This window comes from Salvia miltiorrhiza, unplaced genomic scaffold (assembly GCF_028751815.1).
Source record: "Salvia miltiorrhiza cultivar Shanhuang (shh) unplaced genomic scaffold, IMPLAD_Smil_shh original_scaffold_217, whole genome shotgun sequence".
Lineage (NCBI taxonomy): Eukaryota > Viridiplantae > Streptophyta > Magnoliopsida > Lamiales > Lamiaceae > Salvia > Salvia miltiorrhiza.
In genome coordinates, this window is record NW_026651503.1 from 332587 (window position 1) to 356604 (window position 24018).

The 24018-nt window shown below is 35.8% G+C and overlaps 3 protein-coding genes across 11 annotated transcripts; 1 reads left to right on the top strand and 2 right to left on the bottom strand.

Moving 5' to 3' along the window:
* Positions 1-184: 184 nt before the first annotated feature.
* Positions 185-5387, bottom strand: LOC131003500 (F-box protein At5g39450). Of its 4 annotated transcripts, none has more exons than XM_057929995.1 (3): positions 4958-5376; positions 2905-4831; positions 185-609 (listed from the first exon to the last, which is right to left on the bottom strand). In XM_057929995.1, the coding sequence occupies exons 2-3, from the start codon at positions 4764-4766 to the stop codon at positions 594-596; spliced, it is 1878 nt and encodes a 625-aa protein (XP_057785978.1). In that variant the 5' UTR covers positions 4767-4831; positions 4958-5376; the 3' UTR covers positions 185-593. The 4 variants fall into 4 exon arrangements, with proteins under 4 accessions (XP_057785978.1, XP_057785977.1, XP_057785975.1 ...); XM_057929994.1 differs by having other exon boundaries at positions 2905-5056; positions 5137-5375; XM_057929992.1 differs by lacking the exon at positions 185-609 and having other exon boundaries at positions 2649-5056; positions 5137-5387.
* A 4407-nt stretch (positions 5388-9794) lies between these two features.
* Positions 9795-10340, bottom strand: LOC131003482 (uncharacterized). The gene has a single exon (XM_057929966.1). It carries the CDS (start codon positions 10338-10340, stop codon positions 9795-9797), a length of 546 nt encoding a protein of 181 aa, XP_057785949.1.
* A 6018-nt stretch (positions 10341-16358) lies between these two features.
* LOC131003501 (uncharacterized) lies at positions 16359-23889 on the top strand. 6 transcript variants are annotated; one of them, XM_057929996.1, is made up of 18 exons: positions 16359-16587; positions 17143-17215; positions 17716-17759; positions 18633-18675; positions 18814-19032; positions 19146-19295; positions 19712-19780; positions 20837-20881; positions 21053-21132; positions 21301-21368; positions 21445-21511; positions 21595-21708; positions 22237-22310; positions 22623-22720; positions 22794-22853; positions 22974-23042; positions 23131-23184; positions 23552-23889. In XM_057929996.1, the coding sequence occupies exons 1-18, from the start codon at positions 16493-16495 to the stop codon at positions 23645-23647; spliced, it is 1518 nt and encodes a 505-aa protein (XP_057785979.1). In that variant the 5' UTR covers positions 16359-16492; the 3' UTR covers positions 23648-23889. The 6 variants fall into 6 exon arrangements, with proteins under 6 accessions (XP_057785979.1, XP_057785980.1, XP_057785981.1 ...); XM_057929997.1 differs by having other exon boundaries at positions 21304-21368; XM_057929998.1 differs by having other exon boundaries at positions 19146-19214.
* Positions 23890-24018: the final 129 nt, after the last annotated feature.

Consider the following 24018-nt stretch of genomic DNA (forward strand, 5'->3'; position numbering starts at 1 on the left):
TCGCTAATCACACTTACCTATTCACTAATCACTACGCAGTGCTCTCCATCAGGATTGTAGAATGGGCCTAATTTGCTAAGACAAACACTCACGATTGAATGTTGGTGTTAGACAATTTCTTCCATGGATATATATAGTATCTTCATAATAAAAAAATGAAGAAAACAGAACGAATATGCAACACATTCTGTACAAATCACTTCACCTTAATGAATCACACAATCACAACTTCACAATTACAGAGTGTTTTAGTTCGTATCGAACTGCCCCCTAAAAGAAGAGGATGAATGAACTTTATCATTGCTCAAATAATTTAATATTTTCTGGTAAAAAGCCTTGTTGCTAAGACATCACAATTTACATTTCCAAATGCCCAGTTTATACCTTGGCTTATTTTCTGATTCAATCATCGTATCATAATAACTAGAGTTGGAAATATGTGTCAAACCTCTGGCGTCAGGGCGAGGGAACTCTTCTGTTGGTTTAGCAGAAGACGAAACTAATCGTCCAAAACTTACGTTGATCACTGTCCCAATCCATCAAACAGCCAGAGCAGCTGAATATCGTAGGGCTTGCATGCTAGAGGTTGTTCTTTATATATAGTTATGCCTGCAAGATATAATCATAAATCAAGATTTTGTAAAGAACAAGACGGGGGTAAATAACATGATGCAAACTAGCCTGTCAAATCATTAGATCATCAGGAAGGTGCAAGCAAAACAAAATACAAACATCAAAGTCTGGAACTCATAAGGTAAATATTTTCAACCTCACAGTTGCAACATACAAGTTTCAAAGATTCTAGGCAATAATAGCATAGTAGTTTTCATTAAATACCTTGGGTTCCACCATTCCTACTTAAGTCCAGACAGCACAGAGTTTGGAAAAAGGTTGCAACATATTTCTTCACAACAAGCTAAGAACTTTAGTCTGGATGAGACTTGAGAGGTAATCTTTAAACAGTTTCACTGTGTTACAACAATCTAAAGATGGCATAGGGCGAACTTCATTAATTTCTACAGATTCTTAATTTCTAACTTCAGATCAAGAAAACTAGGTATAGTGCCATAACTTTGAATTCATCCCTAAGTTCTTCTTCTTTGATATCATGAGCCTACAGATTTGGGTAATGTGTGAGGAAGAATACTACTCCCTCCGTCCCACTTCAAATGACCCAATTTCTATTTTGGGTTGTCCCACTTCAAATGACCCAACCCAAATTTAGAAATAAAATTAGGCATTTAATACTACTTTTTGGGTTGTCCCACCACCACTTTACACCTTTATCATACATTTCTTAATCTTCGTGCCCAATTTTTTTAGGTCATTTGAAGCGGGACGGAGGGAGTATTAAACTCGTAAAAACTCTAGGAGGCACAAGAAATATAGAAAGAAAGGACACAAAGGGAAGATGTTTGGTAAAGGATGGCACAAATTCAGATCTTTGGCCAATACAAGTATGTACGACTCATCAATTATACACTACGGAGGCGTTCGGTTTGGTGGATGAGATATACTCCCTACGTCAGCGATATCGTTTCCACATTTGCCATTTCGGTCCGTCCACGATATCGTTTCCACTTCCATTTATAGAAGTATGGTCCACAAACTTCCACTCACAACAATAGTGGAACCCAAACTCCACTCACTATAATATCCACTACTATCTACTAGACTACTACTATCCACTATTTTTCTTAAAACCCACGCCGTCCACAATGTGGAAACGATATCGCGGACGGAGGGAGTATAAGATTGATAGAATTGGAGGGGTGTTAAACAATCCACCCAACTTTGGGGTGATAAATAATCACTCATTTGGATTATTAGATGCGAGCCGAGTTATTGATTACGGGCTCAATCATGCAAGCCAAACGCTTAATCATGGATTATTTTATGAATCATGCTTTATCACTCAAAACCAAACGCCTCCTACAAGTATACCTAAATCTTTGGCCAGCCGTTCTTTTCTCAAACAAAATCATCCAAGATTTAATAAGAGTCCAAAGATATTGACTCATAAACTCATCATTTGATAATCTACTACTTGTTAGAAATCAGCATGCAGAAACTCCACCAACAAAAGTGCATCCATCACGTTGACGTAGCACTTTTATTAAATTAGCTCCAAGAAATTTTCTTAGTCAAGGTCAAGGCAATAAATAGTTATTCAGGAATTGCCTTGCCCTATCTTTTCCATTATATAAATACTAACTATGAGGAAGTAACCTTGTTCCCTATATTGCAAATAATAATAGCAAAAGCAGTTCAAAGAAACAAAATCAGCTTTATTTAATTGTAGAGTAGTCATAGTCATTCTAGCTAATGCATATTTGAGCAATTAAAACAGTATTGCAGAAATCATGCATAAGGATCCACACCAAATGTTCTAAAAGTGATGCCCCTCAAACTTCCCAACCCCCACACCATCCAAAAAAATAAAAACACATAAGAGATGTCACCTTGTATTACAAAGGAAGCAATAACTAGATACCCATGGATGATGGATGCCATGTATTGTAGCACTTTCTTTTCCTCGTCTTCCTAGTCTGTAGCTTAGGCAACTAAAGACTATAATACTATCCTAAATTTATTTCATTATTTAACAGAAACATAATAGTTTTATGGAATAAAAGCAACCAAATAACTTTATATCATAATAACAGAAGCTATTTTAGCTATAAAGACACCTTTACATAATACACTGTTATTTTATGAGAATGGCATGTCGTTTAGCTCAATTTGCTATTTGCCATCATACTTGTGAAACTCAACTTATACAATTTGTTATAGAAATACTTTCCTACATTTTCAATGAGCATTTCCAAAATATCATCACACGTCCTAATATTTGCATAAGGCCAGAAAAAGGCAGATGAAATATTTGCAAGATAGGCACCATACCTTGGAGAGGCTAGTGCATTTGAGGAATTTGAGAATCCAGAATATACATTTGAGTATGTCTTGGTCAGATACGCGAAGTTGGAGATTGGTGACAGAGAAGGAACCCTTTCTCCTTTCCCTAGAAGATCAGACAAGTTGAGCCTTTGCAAGGTCAACACTGCCCGAGACTCCTTCCATATAAAAACAAGTAACCCATTTTGAATAACAAAGAGTGAACCAGGCTTAGAACCCGGATATCTGAACCCATACCCATTTGCAATACCTTCTCCCACAAAAGACTGCTTAACATCAATATGATTGGAGTCTTCATCAGTATCCCAAGGGAATGTATCTGTCGATGGCTGAGCTGTGTTCACTATAAACATAGCTGAGCCATTAGGATGCAAGACATAGGATGTACCTTCTAATATCTTGGTAGCAATTAGCAGTTGCTGACCTTCAGATTCTTCATAAGAGATCAAAATAAAGAAAAGAGCTTTCCCAGGCTTGTCTTCAGACGGAATCCCAGGAGGCCAACCAAAAGTGCCTCCCCATAAACCAGCATATTCGTGGCTTGCTTTTGGAGCCCGTAAAGGCAACTTATAGAGAGCAAATCGACTATCATGCATATTAGGCCATGCTCTATATGAAGATAATTTCATGGATGTAGCACGCAAGCTCAATCCTATTGTATGACCCGATCTCAGAAATTCATGAAGTTGTAAATGCTTACTCTCGCCACTGGAAGCAATCTTTTTCTGAACTTCACGATTACCATTTGTTGAACTTGATTTCCCTAGTATCTGTTTAAGACCATTCTTCAGAAATCCAGAAAGCGTCTTACCCTTAGGGCAATGAGCTTGATCCCCATCTCCTCCTTGTGAAGCATGATAACCACTTGGACAGTCGAGACTCTTGCATACCTCACTTGTTCCTATTTCGGTAGGATTTAAAGGCAGTTCCGAATCAGACCTAAGATCATGATTCCCACCACCACACTTATACATTTGCAAAAGCAACAATCTCCTTTCATATAAGACTGCTATATCCTTTTGCAAATCAACCTCATTATTTCTCGAGCGAGGAAACAAGAGCAAATTTGCTGTCTCAGGAACAACTTGACGGACTTGGCTAGTAACAAGATCAAGGAGTCTTCTCCTATCACCAAATCCCAAACGACTAAAAGGTAATCCAGTGCCTTTCTGCCCAGCTACTCTCTGTGACTTAGAAATCCCACTGTCCGATCTAGATAACCTACTTGCTACCTCCCTGTCTACTTCACGCGCAAAGCTCTTACTGTACGCCAATTTTCCTCCACTTCTTTGATGCCTAGGCTCCACCTCAAGCAAAAGCACATTACAATTCCTATCAACTGATCTTAGCAAGCCAGGATAAACATAATCAACTCCTCGTTCCCTCCCATGTAAAAGGAATGCCGGGGTTCCCTCGTAATTGCAAATAATTTCCAACACAGGTGTCCACAAAATAGGACCATCTTCAAGACCCAAAGGACCTACCTCCTGAGGGATTATCCGGCACCCAACAAGCGAACAAAAACCGGGCATAACATAAAGCACATTGCCAAGCTCGGGATTTTGGTGAACCCAAATCCCAATCAGTGGACGAACATTCACCAAGAACCGGCAAAGAGCCATGTACGAACACACGCCCTTTCTCCACTCAATAAGGGTACTACAGGGAACCAGCCCCAACTTATCACATTGTGATAGCCATACTTTATCAGAGCCTACAGCGACATGGAGATCTCGACAGCTCAGACCAAGACTGCACACATCCCTTGGAGAGAGGGAGTTTGTGATTACAGAAAATATATCATCAGGCAAAGCCAAAAGCATGCCTGACACACAGAGATCAGGCGACATACTACACTTCAACTATCTACCCCCAAACCCTGAAATTTCCTCGCTTAATACAAAACTAAATCCGACTGAATGTGCAAGATCAAGAAAATCACAGAAACCCAATGAGCGATTCGAACCAAAACTTGAAAAATTGAGACAACAAATCATTCAATCCAGAATCAGCAACAAAATAGAAGAAAATACAGCCTGACCTGGAAAGGAATCAAATTGGCATGCATCGGATTCCAAATACAAGAATTGACCTCGATTGTTTGAGCTTAAGATTGGTAGTGGCGCACAGAGTCGTCCACCTAATGAAGAAAGCAAGGGTATTTTGAGGTCAAGTTTTTGTTCAAACTTTGTCAAAAGTTAATGATGATTGGATTGGTACATGATAGTGAAGAAAAAAGAGGAAGTATCGAAATGGGCACAGTGCAAAGCCATCAAAGAATGGATTTTTGAGATTTGCGGGGGTCCTCTCTTTCACACACAGACACACAGTGGCATCTGTATCTTGGAAAAATGCCAAAAATCCAGCCTACCAATTTTGAATTTAGCATTTAACAAGGGGCTCTCGCAGCTCCAAGTCCAAGAGCCGTCAAATGATGACCTCACATGTTCCACCTTTCTTTTTATTTTTCAAATAAATTCAACTCGTCCTTTTTTTTTTTGGGAGAGAATTCAACTCATCCTAATGCTCCACTTCTAGACTCTAGTCCATATAATTTTGCAAAGTTGAGAATAAGGTGCAGCTATATGTATATTTTGCCAAAAACAAAGTACAGTATATGTTTTCTACTTTTAAAAATTATATATATATATAATAAAGATATTTTGTATTTTAAAATTTTTTTAGAGGAAAAAAAATGAAAGAACCCTAAAAACCAGACAAAATCTAAATCGTTTATCTCTCCTATTATCTTACCATCCACAATCATTGATCAAGTCTTAATCAATCAATAATTATAATTCATAATTAATTAAGAACTAATTATAATTAATTATGAATTAATAATTTTAGTTAAATTTTATTAACTTTAGTTAAAATTTATTAATTATAATTAAAATAGATGAATTGTCATTTGTGCGTTGAAATGCACATATTTGTACTACAAATTTATAGATGTAATAATTGGTTAATTGCATAAGATGTCGCTAAATTATAGTACTTGTATCAAATTAGTTACTAAATTTTAATTTGTTTCAAAATGAATACTAAACTTATATTTTGTATTATTTAAGTTTTTAATTTAAATTCCCTAATAAGGTTATCCCACATAGAAATTTAAAGTGCCACATAATAATCTCCATTTAAATCAACTAACTACATATATATCTGCCACATCATTTTTATACAAATAAGGTAAATAAAAGAAAACCTAATATCAACCAAATAAACTTAAAGTCAACTAACTACAATATCTACCACATCATTTTTATACAAATAAGGTAAATAAAAGACAACAAAATAAACTTAAACTCGTACAACATACTGGCACTAGGGAAACGCGAGAGAGTACGTCTTCTTCTGCTAAAAGTCTTTCATTTCTACAGCTCAAAAAATTAAGAAAAAAATAGTTTCCCATTTCTTACAGTCTTGAACTTTCTTTCTGGCATTTCATCAAACACCTGTTGTGCCTTTGTAGCCTTGAACTCTATCTCTGGCGCTTCTTTAATCAGTTGTCGCTTATGGTTTTTGTTAGGTCCGGAGGGTCTCGAATAGGTGTATGGGGGGGAGGAATACATCTATGGGCTATTTTTCGATAAAAAGAAACTTTAAATACAAACTGACTCAACCTGTTTACTGAAAGGAGTTTTGTCAAAACAGGGTTGACGACTGATACTGAATACTCTTCAATAAAGAGTTATCAGTTTAAGTCAAAGACTTTAACTAATACACGTAAGGCTTCAGTCGAGTTTGATAAACAGAGAGATGTTATGAATCTTACTGACTATCAGAAGATAGATCAGTTAGACTGATAACATACGCAGCGGAAAACTTTTGTTTCGAAATAGCCTGTGATATTAATCACGTTGTCAACAGTTAAGTTTCTCTTTGCAATTAATCAGTCTTCAGTTTAGGAAGGTAAGAACACAAGTAAGAATGTAAGTACTAAAAGCTGTAAATAACACAGAGATTTTTTTACATGGTTCGAAAAACACTTCCTACATCCACGGTCGGTTGATCAGACCAACAACTTCACTGGGCATGTGCTTATGGATGCACAACAAACCGATGCGTGTGCTTACGGGTGCACAAACAAACCTGAACGTGTGCTTATGGATGCACAACAAACCTGAACGTGTGCTTGTGGGTGCACAACAAACCGAGACGACTGAAGATCTTATCTTCAGTACCAACACATTGGGTTGGATTTCTCACTCCTAGTGCGCACTGCTGGGCACTAAGATCTCACGGAGACAGAACATTGGTCTGAACTCCTTTTTGAAACAAACACTCAATTCGGTTCGTTGAAAAAAGGTTTGAAAACTTGCCAACTAAACCACAAAGAACAAGTTCTTTGCAGTCAGTTTTACCTAGGCTTTGTATATACAATATTTGCCTAAGTTCTAAGAGAATGTATGTAATCAGCAGTGACTGGTTTTTTGCTTTGTGATTCTCTTCTTTGATTCAAACTTTGGGGAGGCTTGATTTTGCTGAGTAACGAATTCGGCAGCGTTTCAGCTTATGTTGTTGAATCGGTGAAGATTGAAGTGATCCTCGAGCGCAATTTATAGGAGACGTCTTGAATAGATCCGTTGACGGAGATGGTCTTCAAGATTTTCTTCCGTTAGAGAGTAATTTGAACTTGGGCTGTGGCTTCAATCTTCGAGGTTCCTAGTTTGGTGAGAATGGCTACGTTGAAGAGCATGAGATGCGACATCTCTGAAAAGGTGATCACCAAAAAGGAATAGCCTCTGCAGAGAAAGGACGATCCTAAGATCTCTGCATTTAATGCGGCTGTACTTCTGGAGTGCGTGGCTTCCTTTGAACGTTAGAGGTTCAGTCCGAGGAAGAATGTTTAACTGATACTTGACTTTAGTATCAGTCCGCTAAATCCACGTGGCGCGCATTAAGTAATCAGTCGAAACTGATCCTTCGATTGATAAGTCAAATATCAGTATTTGACTTTGCCTTAATCGTTACATCAGTCGGCATCTTCAGTCTTCAGTCCTTCGTTCTTTTGTCTCCAGTCTTCAGAACAGCAACTAAACTAGAAAAAGAACTCTAACACTTGAGTTCGAATAGTTCTAGTCTATTAAAAGTGAAACCTATTGATTTTAGTATCATCAAAACTAGGATTATGATATTTCATTAAGTTTCCAACAGTTTTCTTAGCAAAGCATGTAGTTTTACTTACATGGCTTTGCTATTTTGCGCATGTCAATGTCAAATTTTTATCATGAACAATGCTCCTTGAAAAGGTCGGTATATTTATTCAAAGTAGTGAATTTCTTCTCTAGTTTGCCTATTTATATTGGACTGGAAGTTTGGAGTTGATATAATTCCACAATGGATCAATGAAAAGTTGTTCAGTTGGCCTATTACATTTACTATCGTATCCGATCCCATGCTCCTTCCCGTCATCGAGTTTTGTTCTCTTCTTTTACCGAACTTTAGTTTTCTTTTATTTACCTGATTTTGTATAAAATGATGTGGCAGATATTATAGTTAATTGACTTAAGTAGAGATTATTATGTGGCACTTTAATTTTCATGTGGGATAAACTTATTAGAGAATTTAAATTAAAAACTTAAATGATACAAAATATAAGTTTAGTATTCATTTTGAAACAAATTAAAATTTAGTAACTAATTTGATACAAGTACTATATAGTTTAGGGACATTTTATGCAATTAACCCATGTAAGAATGCATATTTGTACACCAATGCCTTCTTTTTCAGATATGGAATAAAATTTGAGAGACTTAACCCGTCAAATAAAAAATAACAGCGCCTATTCAACCCTAATCAGAAAATGGGGGAGAAAGTGACACGTGTCACAAAATAATTAATTAGTCAGATTTAATTTTAGGTATTTGTTGTACTTTTTTTAGCAAAAAAAATCAAAAATTTCATTTTTCATTTTCTATATTGACAACTTGGGAAATTAAGCAAAACTGGAAAATCTGGGAAATTGAGTGAAACCGGGAAATAAAGTAAGTTTGCAAACGTTAGGAAATTAAATAAAAGTGGGAAATCGATGGAAAATCTCAAAAACAAAAGAATAAAAAAATTGAAATTTGGCCCATGCAGCACGACCTTTATTAATTATTAGCACGACACTGCTAAGTGCTAACCAACTGAGCTAATAGGACAATGATATTATTATATAGTATTATATTGACTAATGTGGGAGATAAACATAAAACACTCAGTAATCCTCGCGTGAATAAGCAAATCCGTTTTAAGGAAATTGTGTTAATATTTGTATGATGAGGCACGACATACATGCATGCACCAATTATAGAAGAGAGTTGTTACTCATTTGTCATTCATAACAGAAATAGATAAGTTGAACTAAACAATCGTGCTTCCAATATGTACGATTCGAAGATTCGGCTGCAGATATTAATTAGTTGCATTTGTGTGTGTGTATATATATATATATCTATATTGCTGCAACTTCTTGATCAATTTTAATAAAAAACGATACCCTAATTGAAATAAAATACTAGTAAATAATTAACGTCTAGCTTTTATTTGTTAATAACAAATAGAGGTGGAGCTAAAAGACATCGCTATTCAATTCCTTTTCTTTTTTGTTTTTTCTGGAAGTAGCCCAAGGAAAGAAGATAATGCCTCTTGTAACGAAAACTGCGCCAAATCTAAATGACGAGCAATTACTTATCTCTTTTCTACATCCACGCCAGTGGCTGGACTTTCATTCAATTCCAGAAGAAAAATGTTTATCTATATATATATAGATGATCGCCTTGTGTGTTGGTGTGTTATCATTGATTTACACCAGTTTTTTGCATATAAGAAAGCGAATGCGCATTAATTACCTCTATGCCTTAATTTGTATGTGGAGCCAATCAATATGTTCAAATATATTCGTGAGACGGCATGATCGCATCCATGGTCTCAGAGAACGATCCCGATCTGCATCTCCCAAACTTGCTGAGCTTCGACGGCGGGGATCGGATTGGCGCCCGTTTATCGACGATCTGGACATCCCACAGGAGCTTGTTGCCGGAATTGGGGAGGTGCGGGATGTCGTGCGTGACGATGTTTCTCCAGGGCGGCAGGCCGCCGTTAGGGCGCAGGAAGTTGCCGCAGCACGACCGGAGCTTCACCTGCATCCCGTCCCGCAGGGGCTCCCACTCGGTCGCCGGCGACGGGGACGACGTCTGCACCACCTTCTTCGCCGTCACCCCCGGGAGAAGCGGAATGGTTGACGCCGTCAAATACTTGCCGAAACAACTCCGCAGCCGAATCGCGTCTCGATCTTCCACCAATTCCACTGTCCACACCGATTGCGGTCGCTGCTCTTCGTCTTGGATCACGCTCTCCTCGTCTTCCTCCGCGGTTAGGTATTTGTCTCGGTAGCTCACCATCCTGATTGATTTTGCTTTCCGGAATATATCCATTTTTCTTCTCTTTTTGGAAGATCTGGAAAAAATTGGGAGAAAAATGACCTGAAAGTAATCAATCAAATCTTACAGAGAAGAAGTTGGAACAAATGTGGCCTCCACCTATGGAAGAGCTTCTACGGACCAAAGCCAAACCTTTTGGTAGAAGAATTGTATTTCTATTTATGGAGGTATTTATTAAATTGGTTTCCATTTTCGTGTACTCGATCGATTATACTGGTTTCCCCCTTTGTTTAATGTTTATTACTGAAAACCTTTATTCACTATAAGTGAGGACAACCCCACAAAATTTGATTCGGATGCTTCAATTATTTCAAACGTGTGTACAATGTTTGTTCGTGCATGATTTAAAATTGTAAATTCCCTTTAATTTTTGGAATTCGACTATTTTTAGGTTAGGAGACCGAGAATAAATATGGGTATAGTGGGGTAGTGGTGGTCCCACTACATCATTGTAAGTTAAAATTAAGAGCATTCGTCATCTTGTTGGTAGTGAATAGTGAAAAGTGAGAAACGGCTAGTTATTGAAAAGGAGAGATTGTGAGTCTTTTTTCTCATTCGACGATTTGTGTGAGAGTGACAATCGACGACTTGTTGGTGAGAGGGTAGCGCATCAACGACTAGTGAAGAAAAACTCCGACAACTATCGTTTTTTCTTCAAATCATGTGTGAATCCAAAAATTTTAGTATGTTGTATGAGTTTGGAGCATGCTTGTATAATTTGAATATATGTTTATACAAATTATGTGCATGTTTGAAATGAAAAAAATTAATTACCTACATATTTAAGATTAGAACATTGAAACAAGCCTGAAAAACATATTAATGGCCAATAATTCCCGTATTTAGGGCACTAGTCGACGTGTTTCCACCATCGTTGGCTAGTGCCCTAAAAATGAGGATTTTTAACTATTAACAGATTTTTTGTTGTCAGTGGATTATTTCAGTTACGTTTGACTTGTATTGGTATTTAATTGTTTGTGTTTTGAATATTTAATCGTAATTTAAGCATGTTTAAAATCAAAAAATTATTTAGTTTTAATTAAGTATATATTTAGTATAAACACAATGAAATAAGGTTATTTAAGCCATTAGCTACCTATCGTTCTCGTATTTAGAGCAGTAGTTGGCGTGTTTCCGCCCTCTCAGGCTAGAGCCCTAAAAATGAGAATTTTAAGTGGCTAATAGGTTTTTTTGTTGCATTGAATTATTTCGTTTATGTTTGGCTTGTATTGGCATTTAATCTTTTGTGTTTTGAATATTTAATCGTAATTTGAATATGTTTAAAATAATTTTTTTTAAGATATTGTAATAAATTGATATGTTTTACTTAAGTATATACTCTATTTAGTATAAACACAGTGAAATAAGATTGTTTTAAGTCAGTCGATAAATTCTCGATTTACGTCACTAGTTAGTGTGTTTCCTCAATCGCTGGCTAATAGCGTAAATGAGTTTTTTTATCGACGACTAGTGGCTTTTTTATTTTTATTGGATGATTTCAATGTTGTTTGAGTTATTTTAGTATTTAAATGTTGGCGTCTTGATTATTTAATTAAAATTAGTTGAAAGTTAATTGTTGTTGTCCTCATTGGTTGTAGCAAATAGGAAATAATCCATTATAAGATACCCACGACAATTAATGTGAAGTCGGAAATTAGCATGTATTATAAGACTTCATATTTGAGTAGAGTAGTAAAGACTTTGAATGTGATTGAGGGGATGCAATTGTTTTGACCACATACTAGAATGGGAGCCCAGTCACAATGTGAGGTTTTGCACCATGTCATTTCTCGCCATGTTAAGATGAAAGGTGATGATGATTCAGATATTTGGTTTTTCATCAATGTGATGACGATTTGTTTTTCACCTAGGGAATTCACACGTGTTACGGATTTAAATTTTCGGTCCTCTTATTTTGATCCCACTGCACACCATGATGCGAGGCACGTTCTGACATTCAGATGATTTTGTGATGGACAACATACATCTTTCGTGGGTCTTAGTGATATATTCTTCGATGTGCGTAATTTGGTTGATGACCTTGATGACATGGTCTACCTTCGTATGGTCCACCTGTTAGTGCTACATGCGTTTGTTTTGAAAATCGACTTACCATGACCCGTAGATCCGTGGACATGGACGTTAGTTGATGATTTGTACGTGTTTTCCAAATTTTCATGTATGGTGTATGCATACAAGGCTCTTAAGAAGTACCACTTTCTACGATCTTTCATCTGCATTATTCGTTTGGGCGCTGGAGGTTATCACAGGTTTGGATCCGATAGTGAGAAAATATGTTAATGTGACTGCATACCGTAGATGTACGAGGTGACATTTCAAGAAGACCACCAAAGTCGATTTACAGACCTTGTTTGAGACAAATGTAACAAATTATATTTTATTATTAATATTATATTATTTGAAAATGAGGTTATACGAACTTTGAAAAAAAGTTTGTAATTTTCACCCGTAATTTTCACCTAAACTTTCAATTAAGCGAAAAAAATATATGAATTTATATTTTTGTTGCAATTTTCACCTGTGTTTAACTTTCAACGAAATTAGAGGTCAGTTGGCAGTTGGAAGTTCACTTGATGTTGGTCTAACTTCTGATAGTGAGGAGTATTTAGAAGCTCAAAGGTCCAAAAAGACAAAAAATTAATACATTTGACTTAATTTCGACTATCACTAAGCTCTAATTTCGTCCAAAGTCAAATTTAGATCAAAATTACAACAAAAATATAAATTCACGTATTGATTGGCTTAGTTGAAACGTGAAAATTACAATTTTTTCTAAAGTTCGTGTATATTTTGGCCATAACCCCTTTGAAAATAATATATAACATGTTTATGTTTATTGTAGGAAGGAGATTTTTTTGACCTTAACCCCGATGAGTATGAGTTGTAGACATTGTACTAGCAATAAGTTTTATATATTAATAAGTAAGATGTCAGCTATAGGGTTTCTGAAGCTTTCTTTAGGCATGGGGGATATGCTAACCCCCCACATCAACAATGAGGCTCGCAATAAAGTTTCAATTCATGTTGATAATGCGGCAGTAGAGCCATGACGTCACAATTCGGCCAAACAAGAATATGGCAAGTGCCAGAGACCGCCACCATTATCCTCATCAAGCAGTAGCCATCAGGACCAGAGTAGCAGCGATCCATAATCGTGGTCACCCCATATACTCGAGCCAGATGCACCCAAGATGAAATAGAGATTTGAGACGTAGCCACCACTAAAATAGTAAGACGACCATAGTTACAGTATGTTTATGTGTAAGTGGCTTGCAACCCGATGACTAGATGAAGAAGCTACTTTGCAAGGGTTGCCCGTGGATCTGAGCCATGACATACAGTGCCACCTATGCTCTATGGATGTTGTCCCATTTTTTATGTGGTTTCAAAGCAAGCTCGTAGAAGAACAATATTATTAAATTAATGTGTGTCACATCGCTTCCATGTGTGCCATGCCATATCTTTTACTGCATTCTAATTAGTTTACACGAATCACTAGCCACTTTCACGTTAATCGGACATGCAAGGGCAACTATAAAAAAGAAAATTTAATGAGAGAAAAGGAAATGATAGAGAGAATTTAGGAGGTAAAAGTGCATTCTTGGAAGCTAGCCACTAATGAGTTCCACCCTATGAAGCAATAGCGTGAGTGAAATTTATGTGCGAATCAAATAGACAATAATAATTTTTCATTCCTCCATGAGGATTTGAAATATCAATCATTAATGGTTAGATGAAGCCGAGCCGATTCTATTGTGAAGTGAGTGGGACAAATGTATAGGACCCCCAAATTTAGGGAGGCCCAAAATTTTAGAAAAGCCAAATAGTGTTTTAACCTAGACTTATCTCCCTTTCTCCAAGACTTTAACATAATAATAATAATAATAATAATAATAATACTTATCTTCTTTTACATTATAATGGAAGAAAATAAAAAAATAAAAATTCTCTCTTATAGTTCTAACGATGCTCTCACTTATTTCTATCTTTCTCAATTTTCTTTGCCTCTCACCAACCTCTGTGCGTATGGATAGTCGGATAAAAACATCGGAACAAATGAAGGGGTCAAGGTTTGTAATTTTCGATTCGTTAAAGGGTCCTCTTTTTCTTTCCACCTAGGAGTCAAGATTTTCGATTTTCGATCATGTGCAACGAAATTCTTGAAGTTTCATTTTTAATAGGCCCTTTTTATGTTTTCTAGGCCCCTCAAAATTTCAAAATCAGTCATGAAAAGAAGCATTTTTCAATTAAGTTGTGTTTCGTTATCTCTAAGGTTGAAAAATTCTCGTGGAAATAATTAGAAAAAAGTAAAGAGAGTATCAAAACTGACTCTAGGGCATGAGCCAAATGGGGGGTTGTCGTGTGTTAATAGTAATGGGCCAAAGGAAGTCGGGCCAACATATTTTAACATTCACCATCTTTGGTCAAACTTTGTTGTGCGCATCAAAGAGACGAAACAATATGAAAAAATCATCATCGTCGAGCCCCTTGTAAGATCACAAATATAAAATAGGGGAACACAAGACCACAAAGACCTAAGGGTAAACTATCCCTGTTAACTCCTACAAAACACACATAAGAGAAAATACTCACAAAGCAATCACCAAGAACAAAGCTAATTAACACAAAGTTAGATCGAACATAAAGGACCACAAAGAGAGTTAATACAACTTACAAAGCACACAAAATCACAAAGATAACTAATGAACACAAAGGCTCAAAGTCACTAAGCCACACAAAACCACTAAACATCCACAAAGAACAACACTAAGAGCATTAAGCAAGGGAAGAAGTTTCACCTCAAAGTGAGCAACAACAAAGACAAACTCCTAAACTCATGCACCCAAACTTAAGCCAAACACAAACTCCACCTTAAAACAAATCACTAGTTGTTTTATTAATATAACCACATCAATAACTACATTGACATGTTCAACTTGTTGGTTTTTGTTTGAGTGAGGACAATCCTTGACCTAGTGACCAATTTCACCATAATTGTAGCACTTCATAGGCATATCTATGTTTAGACTTATTATTAGATTATTATATTCCTTCTCACTACTAACATGTATGACCCTGTCCAGTTCTTAAGCACTACTATCAGATTTTAAATCTTATTCCTTATTCTTTAAAGCACTCATAACAGTGTCAAGCATCACATTAGTTTAGTTATCCTAATTTCAGATTTCGTCATCACAATGATAGTTAGTTTTTTCTGTTTATTTGTTAGTTGGTTGATGTTTTGCCCTTTGTGTTCTAGATGTAATTACTTTCGGGCTATATATATGTATGTCTTTAGTTCGTCTGATTATTTCTTATTCATGTTTGTTCTGTTGGGCGTAGTCACTTTTGGGCATCGTCATGTATTGGGTACTTATTGATTTGTTATTAACAGTATGAAAATTGAAAACAATAAAAATAATATAATAGAATATATATACTTCAAAAACAAAATACAATAGAATATATCATATTCTAATATAATTAAATATCGATTGTCAGTTTCGATTGCATCATATTACATCATCCTACAATTTTTTTTTAACAAATATCAATTTTGTATTCATCATTAGGAATTCATCTTAATTGTTTTAGAAGAATTCTAGGAGAATCTTGAGACTTAGCAAATAAGCCACCTAAATCTTCAAATTTTTAAGTAATGGAGAAAAAACAAAATTTTTCAGCAATGAGAAAAATAAACATTATTTAGTCTGATACCGGATTAACAGATAGCTTGCGGTATGACTCTGTTTCATGTAGAGAGAAAGTATTATCATAATATTTGAAAAATCTTTAACATTTTCATTTTAAGACGATAATCCTTTAACCTTAGACATACAATGCCAAAAAGAAAAAGAAGAAGGAGAAAGAAAGGGAAAAAAAGAAAAGAAAGAAAAGAAAAAGTGTTTTAGAAAAGGAGTAATCTAACCACTTAAGCGGGCCTATTTCACTACAAGCAAGGCATATGCAGGAGCTCACCGAGCCCGGCCCATATGATCCACGAAACTACAGAATTAATGCTCCTAAATCCTAATCTATGACTATATGAGCATGACAATCAAAAATCAAAAATAAAAAATAAGTAAAAAATTAGAAGAAAAAGGTAACTGAGGCGAAAGAAGGAAATGTCGTCAATCGAAGATGAGGATTTGCGTCGCCGGAAACTGGAAGAGGCACTCGAAGTTAAATCCCTCCGCCGTATCATTAGCGCTTATCTCAAGTATACACCTTTCCTATAGTCACACAAGCTTCTGTCTCTGTTGGTTTCTTTTTTCGTGATTTGATTAATTATCTGAAAAGTTCATTTGTTTATTTATGTATTTTTTTTTTGTAATAACTCGTTAATCTGTTGTGAAGTTTTAGTGATGTTGGTGTTGTGCCTGTATTTCGTTTTTTTTGCTATTGCTATATATAGATGACTTGAGGGTTTTAAAGATTAGTGGTGGATATGAAAATGGAGTTTTCAGTGAATTTTATGCTGCACACGATGGCGGAGTAGTTGAGCCGAGTTAAATTTGAATGTTTAGTGGAGAGTATAGATAGAATGTAGTGAGTTACTGTGTTTACAATAGTGAACGTTGCCATTATATTCCCTGATTAACTTTTATAGTTGAACTTTTTATGTTATTTCATTCTTTTATAGTTGAACGTTTTATGTTATTTCATCTCATTTTCAGGTCTACTATTTAATAGTTTATTTACTATCCTAGTCATTGATTCAATGATTAAGAATCCCAGTAATGTAGCTTGAGTTTTTATTGGGTTCTCAACTCAGTTATCCAGAGGCTGCTGAGGAAGATATCAGAAGATATGAAAGATGCTTCAGGAGGCTCCCACTTGCCCACAAGGTCTCTTTCTAGTTAACCAATGTTGTTACAGGAATAAATCATAGGCTCAGTAAATTGTGACCATGTTAATCCTTTCAAGTGAAATATTATGTAGAATGCAAATACGTCAAAAAATATGTGCATATCTATGGGAATATATTGTGAAGATTGTGGTTTAGGCAATGCTTTTTATGTTGTAAAGGTGAATGACATGCAATGTTGGAAATTTCTGTAAATACAAAGCTGATTCTTTATACCTCCAAATTTACTGAACTTTTTTTTTTTGACTTATTACCAGAAACTTTGATTTCAATAAAGATGACCTATCATCTCAGACGTTTTTATTACTATGTTCTATTATCTGCCTGCATTTGTTACTGCTTACTTTGCGCAATCTCTTACTTTTTTTTGGCAGTTTCTCAGTGTATTTGTTGATTTATGTTATACATATCATGTTTTCTAGAATTTTGTGCCATAAATATAATTACTTTCTCCAATTTATGATTTATTGGGTTTTGCAGGCACTGTTGTCACACCTTCCTCTGAAGTTTCAGAAACTCAGATGGTAAAATCTATTATAGCATGGCTTTGTTGTGAATACTTGAATAGTTTCTGGGACAAAGTTCTATTTGAATATATATGAATTTTGTGGCTCATTATGATTGGAAATATAGGTGTTGAGTATAACGAGTACAGTTTGGGGCATTTATCCCAACCACACATCAATCATTTCATTCTTGCTAAAAACAAGTTATTTACTTTTCTTGTACTGTAGGTCATTCCCAAATGCAAATTTTACTGCCTTGGGCCTATTAATGGTGGCTACAGTTCATTTGATTGAGTTAGCATCCCATCTTTACCTTGCTCAGATGCAGCTTAGTTTTGCTGTGGCCTAGTCCTGTGTTTTCTTGATGAAAAGGAAATTTTGATCAGAACCTCCTGAAGCACATCTTCATTATAGTCAAGTCCTTTGTTTGCTGAGGGGGGGGTGGGGGTGCCATTTTTTCTCCTCAAACAGTGAATAGTTTTTAATGAGCAAATATATGATTATCTATAAAAGGGAGGAAAGATAGAATAATAAAATAAAGAAATAGGAAGAATTCTAAATTCCGAAAGAGTGGTACTGATCCTATCTTCTTATCTTGAAAGTCTGAGTGTGATGGAATAGCCTCCATCCTTTGCAGGGTTAATAATTTTGAAGTTAACTTGGGGCTTAAATAACGTTATGAATGAAGTTATGTTTGATACTTTCAAGTGCGTTACATTAAAAATTAGCTTGTTTTTCAGTAGATAACTGCGTATACATAATTCCATTTGTACCCTTATATCAGATACATCAATATGTATTATGAAGAATATCAATGAAGGAGAATGGAAATAGGGATGTACCTGTAAAGACTAATGTTCTGTGTACTGATTCTGGTGTTATGTCTTGCAGGTGTGTTTCACAAAATTCCTATTTCATATTTGAAATGCTTAAGGTGACTTGATTCGTCATATATAATATATTACTTGTTTGACTTGTATTTTGATCTGATTGTTTTTTCCTCTGGAAGTGTGGAAAGCTTGTATACATAGTGTGATCTGTCTGAAGCTACTCTGCTTCTTGATTTTGGCAGGCCTTTGATCCTCCTCTTGATATGAGTGTGGACATTGACATTTCTGAGGATCATGCAATTGCAAATGCCCCATTTAAACAACTTTCTTCTACTGAAATGAACCTCCGTCCTTATCAATCTGACTCAAATAGCACCCTACTACATAATGCAAAAGTTGATGAACTTAGCTCTGGGGAAGGTGGAGCAAATGAGGCTCCTAAACCTGAAACTTTCAATGAGGTCTCTCTTAGCATCTTGGGTCATGTCTGTAGGATTTGTCTAAAGTATTCTCTTTGGTTCAATTTGTTTATTTCCTTTTCATTATGAAATTTGACCTATGTAGATAACAACAGGAGAAGAAAATCCAATCATTGAGCGAAAACGTCGGGAATTGTTCTGTAGCCTCCGAGCGTAATGGAATGGTAAAAAGTGGTGATGCCAATAGTTATCAGAGTGTTAAAAATTCTCCACCATTATTTTCTACACATTGTTGTGATGGACATGTAAGGCTTTTCTTTCCAAGATTTTCTTTTCAGAGTTGAATCACTTGATAAGACAAGAACCCTCATGTTGTTTGCAATATCATCAAATATTTTTATTTTATGTGCCTCTGATTTTTTTCACCAACTTCCTTCTTCTAGCATTTGTCCCTCAAAGTTCTATTTTTTATTTTCTTCTTTTCTTTGATTATCTTTGTTCGGTTAGCAATGACTGTTTGTGTTGAAACTTTTTAGAATATTGTTTTATGTTGACAAAGTCACAAGCATACAGCGCAAGTGCATCAAACAGAGATTTATTGCATAAAATGAATCTGCAACTTCTCAATAATGTCAAATGCAGAAATGGTTTAGAGTGCTACTTTTATACTTATTGTTCTGTTTGCTTATAATTAATTTATGCCCTGCATATGTTCTTTCAGGCATCATCATCGCCTGATTGGTTGGATCCATCATTGCAATTTCATGTTCCTTTGGTTGATGTAGATAAGGTGTGCTATTCTCTTAAATTTGAGTATCCATCCTTGAGATTTACTCTGCTAAAGTAGTTTTAAATTTATAGAATCCTCTAGAACTCCTGTTAAAGCTAAGGTCTATGATGCTCATTCTCCAAAAACGGATCCGGGTGCAAAATACGCACCGGGTTCATATTTCGTGTGGACTCTAGGGTTTCTAACTCTCTAGATCTATTTTTTTGGAAATTGGATCCAAACATTATTTTAAAAAATCCTAATCATTTTAAACCCTAAGCTTCAAATTAAAAATCCATGCTCATAACCGTAAATCTATTATTGACAAAAAAGCCCGTTCAACTTAATGCGTATTAAATAATTATATTAATGCTAAGTTCTTTATCTAATGTTTTTTTCCTTATTATTTATTGCATGAATACTAAAATTTAATATGAATTGCTCAAACGTATCCCTGCACCCGTGTCCTAATCTCGGATCCTTTTTTCCCGTGTCCCCATATCGGCATATCCTAAATTTGGAAAAGTTAAGAGTCGGGATCACATCCCCGCACCCATGTCCGACACCCGCACCTGAGTCCGAGCAGCATAGGCTAAGGTCATGATCCTGGTAACAGTGTTAATGGCACTTTGGTTGCTTTTATCTATCAGAATGGTAAAGAAGTAAAGAACACAAATATTGCTACATGTTTCGAGCAACAATGCTGACTTTTTCACACAAACGTTTGGGCTGTTAGTTGGCCTTCAACTAGGGGGAAAATTGGGTGAATGTGAATAGTTGGTAAATGTTTGGGCTGTTAGTTGGCCTTCAAACTTTTATTCCTATACTCTCGTGTTGCTTATGTTTTCTGTCAGTTAAGAGACATAAATGCTTCCCAGTCAATGTTTTGTTTATTGATAGCCAAAGACACTGCGAGATGTTAGAAACTTAGAATTTTGCTTCTTGTTCTTTGGTTGGCTCTATTGGACTGTATAGGGTTTACATCCGCTTGATGAAGTTATGTTTTGAGAAAACTGAGGCATCTTTTTCACAATGCTGATTAATTAAGTCACTTAAACTTCCGTACTAATTTTACAGGTTCGATGCATCATAAGGAACATTGTCAGAGATTGGGCAGCTGAGGTATTCATCTGGTTTTTCTGTCATCTGTAAAAAAAAGATCTCAAGTCACAATTATGTATAATTTCTAACTCAAAAGTCTAACCTCATTCAAAGAAAGAAAAAGAGAAGCATTATATATATTTAAAGAATGGAAATTTTGGATTCACCACTTTTCCCCCTTGTTATGTTTAGGGTCAGCAGGAACGTGATGAGTGCTATAGACCAATTCTTCAAGAGCTTGACCGACTTTTTCCACATCGTTCTAGTGACAGGTATCGTTTCTGTGATATTGTTTATGTAAGAGTCTCTGGTGTCTGGATACTTGCAAATTATTCTGTCATGATGTTCGTGCTAATTAAGCTTGGTATTTTATATTTATAGCAACAATGCGTTGGCTGGTATTCTCTTTTGTTAATATGGATATCTTATTTCTTCTTAAGCAGTCCTCCTGCATGTTTAGTTCCAGGTGCTGGACTTGGGAGGTTGGCATTAGAAATCTCATGTTTGGGTATGCTACTGGAAAACTCTTCCTCTTTAGATGATAAATTCTTTGCCTCTAGTCTGAGAGTTTTGTTCTATCACAGGTTTCATAAGCCAAGGGAATGAGTTCTCATACTACATGATGATATGCTCCAGTTTTATACTAAATTAGTAAGTACCTCTGCTGTTGCGATTCAATTTTTTTTTTTTTTTTTTAAGTTTGGTTCATTAGTACTAATTTATAAGTTCACTAGCTCTCAAATTTCTGAGGAGTGGAAAATATATCCATGGATCCACAGTAATTGCAATTCACTTTCTGACAACGATCAACTTCGCCCTGTTTCTATTCCAGACATTCATCCAGCAAGGTATTGATTTAAAATTATTATTTAGTTTATATTTTGCATTTTCCTATTTCTTTGTTTCTGTTCCTCTATAGTCGCCTTTCATAGTTGTTTCTTTCAGCCACTTTTTTCCTTATCTGTGCTCTTAAGGACAAATTAAGGTACCTGGATGACTACTTCGTCAAAGCTAGTTGTTTTAACATTTATTTAGTTCACCAAATGAATGATATCTGTTGATGTAATTATGCCCAGGATGTTACCTTTAGTTTGTCCTAATGTAAAACTAAGTTTATTAATCCCACCGTACAACCTTCAATTGTGATAATTCTATACTTGACCTCTCTCTTGCCTTCTGCTCTTTCCAACACTACCACTAGAAGGTTTTACCGATTGCAAGTTCATGATAGTTCTTGAGCTGTCATGGTACTTTTGTATTGTTCTGTAGCAAGCCAAACAGCAGTAATGTATAATACTTGATGGAAGTATCAAGTATCATGAGCCACTTTTACACTTCTTTCTGGCACTAGATTGTAATATTATCCTTTGGAACAGTGCAGGGATTACTGAAGGTTTCTCAATGTGCGGAGGTGATTTCATCGAGGTCTATAATGATCCAAGTCAAGTAGGTAAGAAAAGCACACATAGGGGAATCAGTATACGAGGTAGTGGTGATATTTAGATGTTCAGAATTGCTTAGGTTTAGGTAGACATTACTGTAATTGTTTTCGGAACTTCTTTGGGTACTGCTGTTCCACAATTGAGCTTCATACCCATTATGTGGAGTAGTAAACATATTTTTCCTAGCAGTCTCTCTATATTGAAGAAATGCTAGAGTTCAAAACCAGTGGAAACTCAAAGCACATTTCATGCAACTCTATGATCTGCTGTTAGATGCTTGTGCAGTTTTGCTTGTCTTATCATGATTACTATAATTTCAGGAGCCTGGGATGCAGTTGTGACTTGCTTCTTTCTTGATACGGCACACAATATTGTGGAATATATTGAGATAATCTCTAAAATTCTTAAAGACGGGGGTGTGAGTGGTCTCTACTTGTGATTGAAGCCCCAAATCCTTCTTGCATGTGTTTCTTATTCTGTGTGGTTGACAGGTGTGGATCAATTTGGGACCCCTGCTTTATCATTTTGCAGATACGTATAATCAAGAAGATGTAAGTCTTTGGACCTTAAATATGTTTGCACTCTTTTTCCTAAATTTAAGAAATAAGTGTCATTTGAGGCTCTCAATTCTGTGCTTCCTTTTCTTTTCCCATGCTATTTGCTTCTGTTAGGAGATGTCAATTGAGCTGAGCTTGGAAGATGTAAAGAGGGTTGCCTTCCACCATGGATTTGAAATGGAGGTATCCTTTGATTTAATTATGAACTCACTGCAGTGAGACATTTTTCTAATTCCACGTTTGCATTCATCCCATTTCCTTTCGTTAACAGAAGGACTCAACCATTGCCACAACTTATACAACGAATCCAAGGTCGATGATGCAGGTAAGCTTTCCATATTCTGATTAGGTCGAATATATATTTAGTTATACATATCACTATGAGCCCAAACTTTATGTCCTGAACTGGGGAATTCAGTTCAACATACTACTGCTGAGCAGAGATAAAGTTACAGTACATCTCAAGTTAAAAGTAGTTTTAAAAGGACATTTGATTTGATGCCACTTAAACGTTGATCTGCCTATTTCTGTTATTCTATAACCACCACTGCACTTGTGGTGACCATTACTATTGTTACCAATTACATTTTATGCCTGCTGCTGCTGCTGCTGCTGATGTTACTATTTGATGATGTTGAGTTGTATGTTTGACATCATGATGCGATGAATTCATCTTTTCTATGTAACTGCAGAACCGATATTATGCTGCATTTTGGACAATGCGGAAGAAACCACCGACACGCATAAGTGTACCGGATGTGGTGAAAAGCACTGTGCATAATTTGTAGTCTACCTTAGTTAAAACGTTTTATGTTAGTATGGTGTAAAAGCACTCTTTATTAGAACAGAATGTCTCTCGTGAGTTTTTACTTCCCTTGAATCTATTGCTGGGATTTGAGGCTGAATTAATGCGGAAGCAGTTTGTTTTTTTTTTCTTTTCCATATTTGGTGTTTCAAATTTACTAATTATTGATTTGTAAAGGATCAAGGTGTGATTACTTTCAAATGTATCGTAGTTTGTGTTGGTGTGTTTTTCCTTGCAAAACAACACGTAAAGTGTAAATAATTACGTGCCATCCAATAATATTGTGTAGTAATTTTGTGTAAGATTTTAGAGTATAGCATGATGCGGTTGCGGTGGTATTTTTAGAGATAGTAG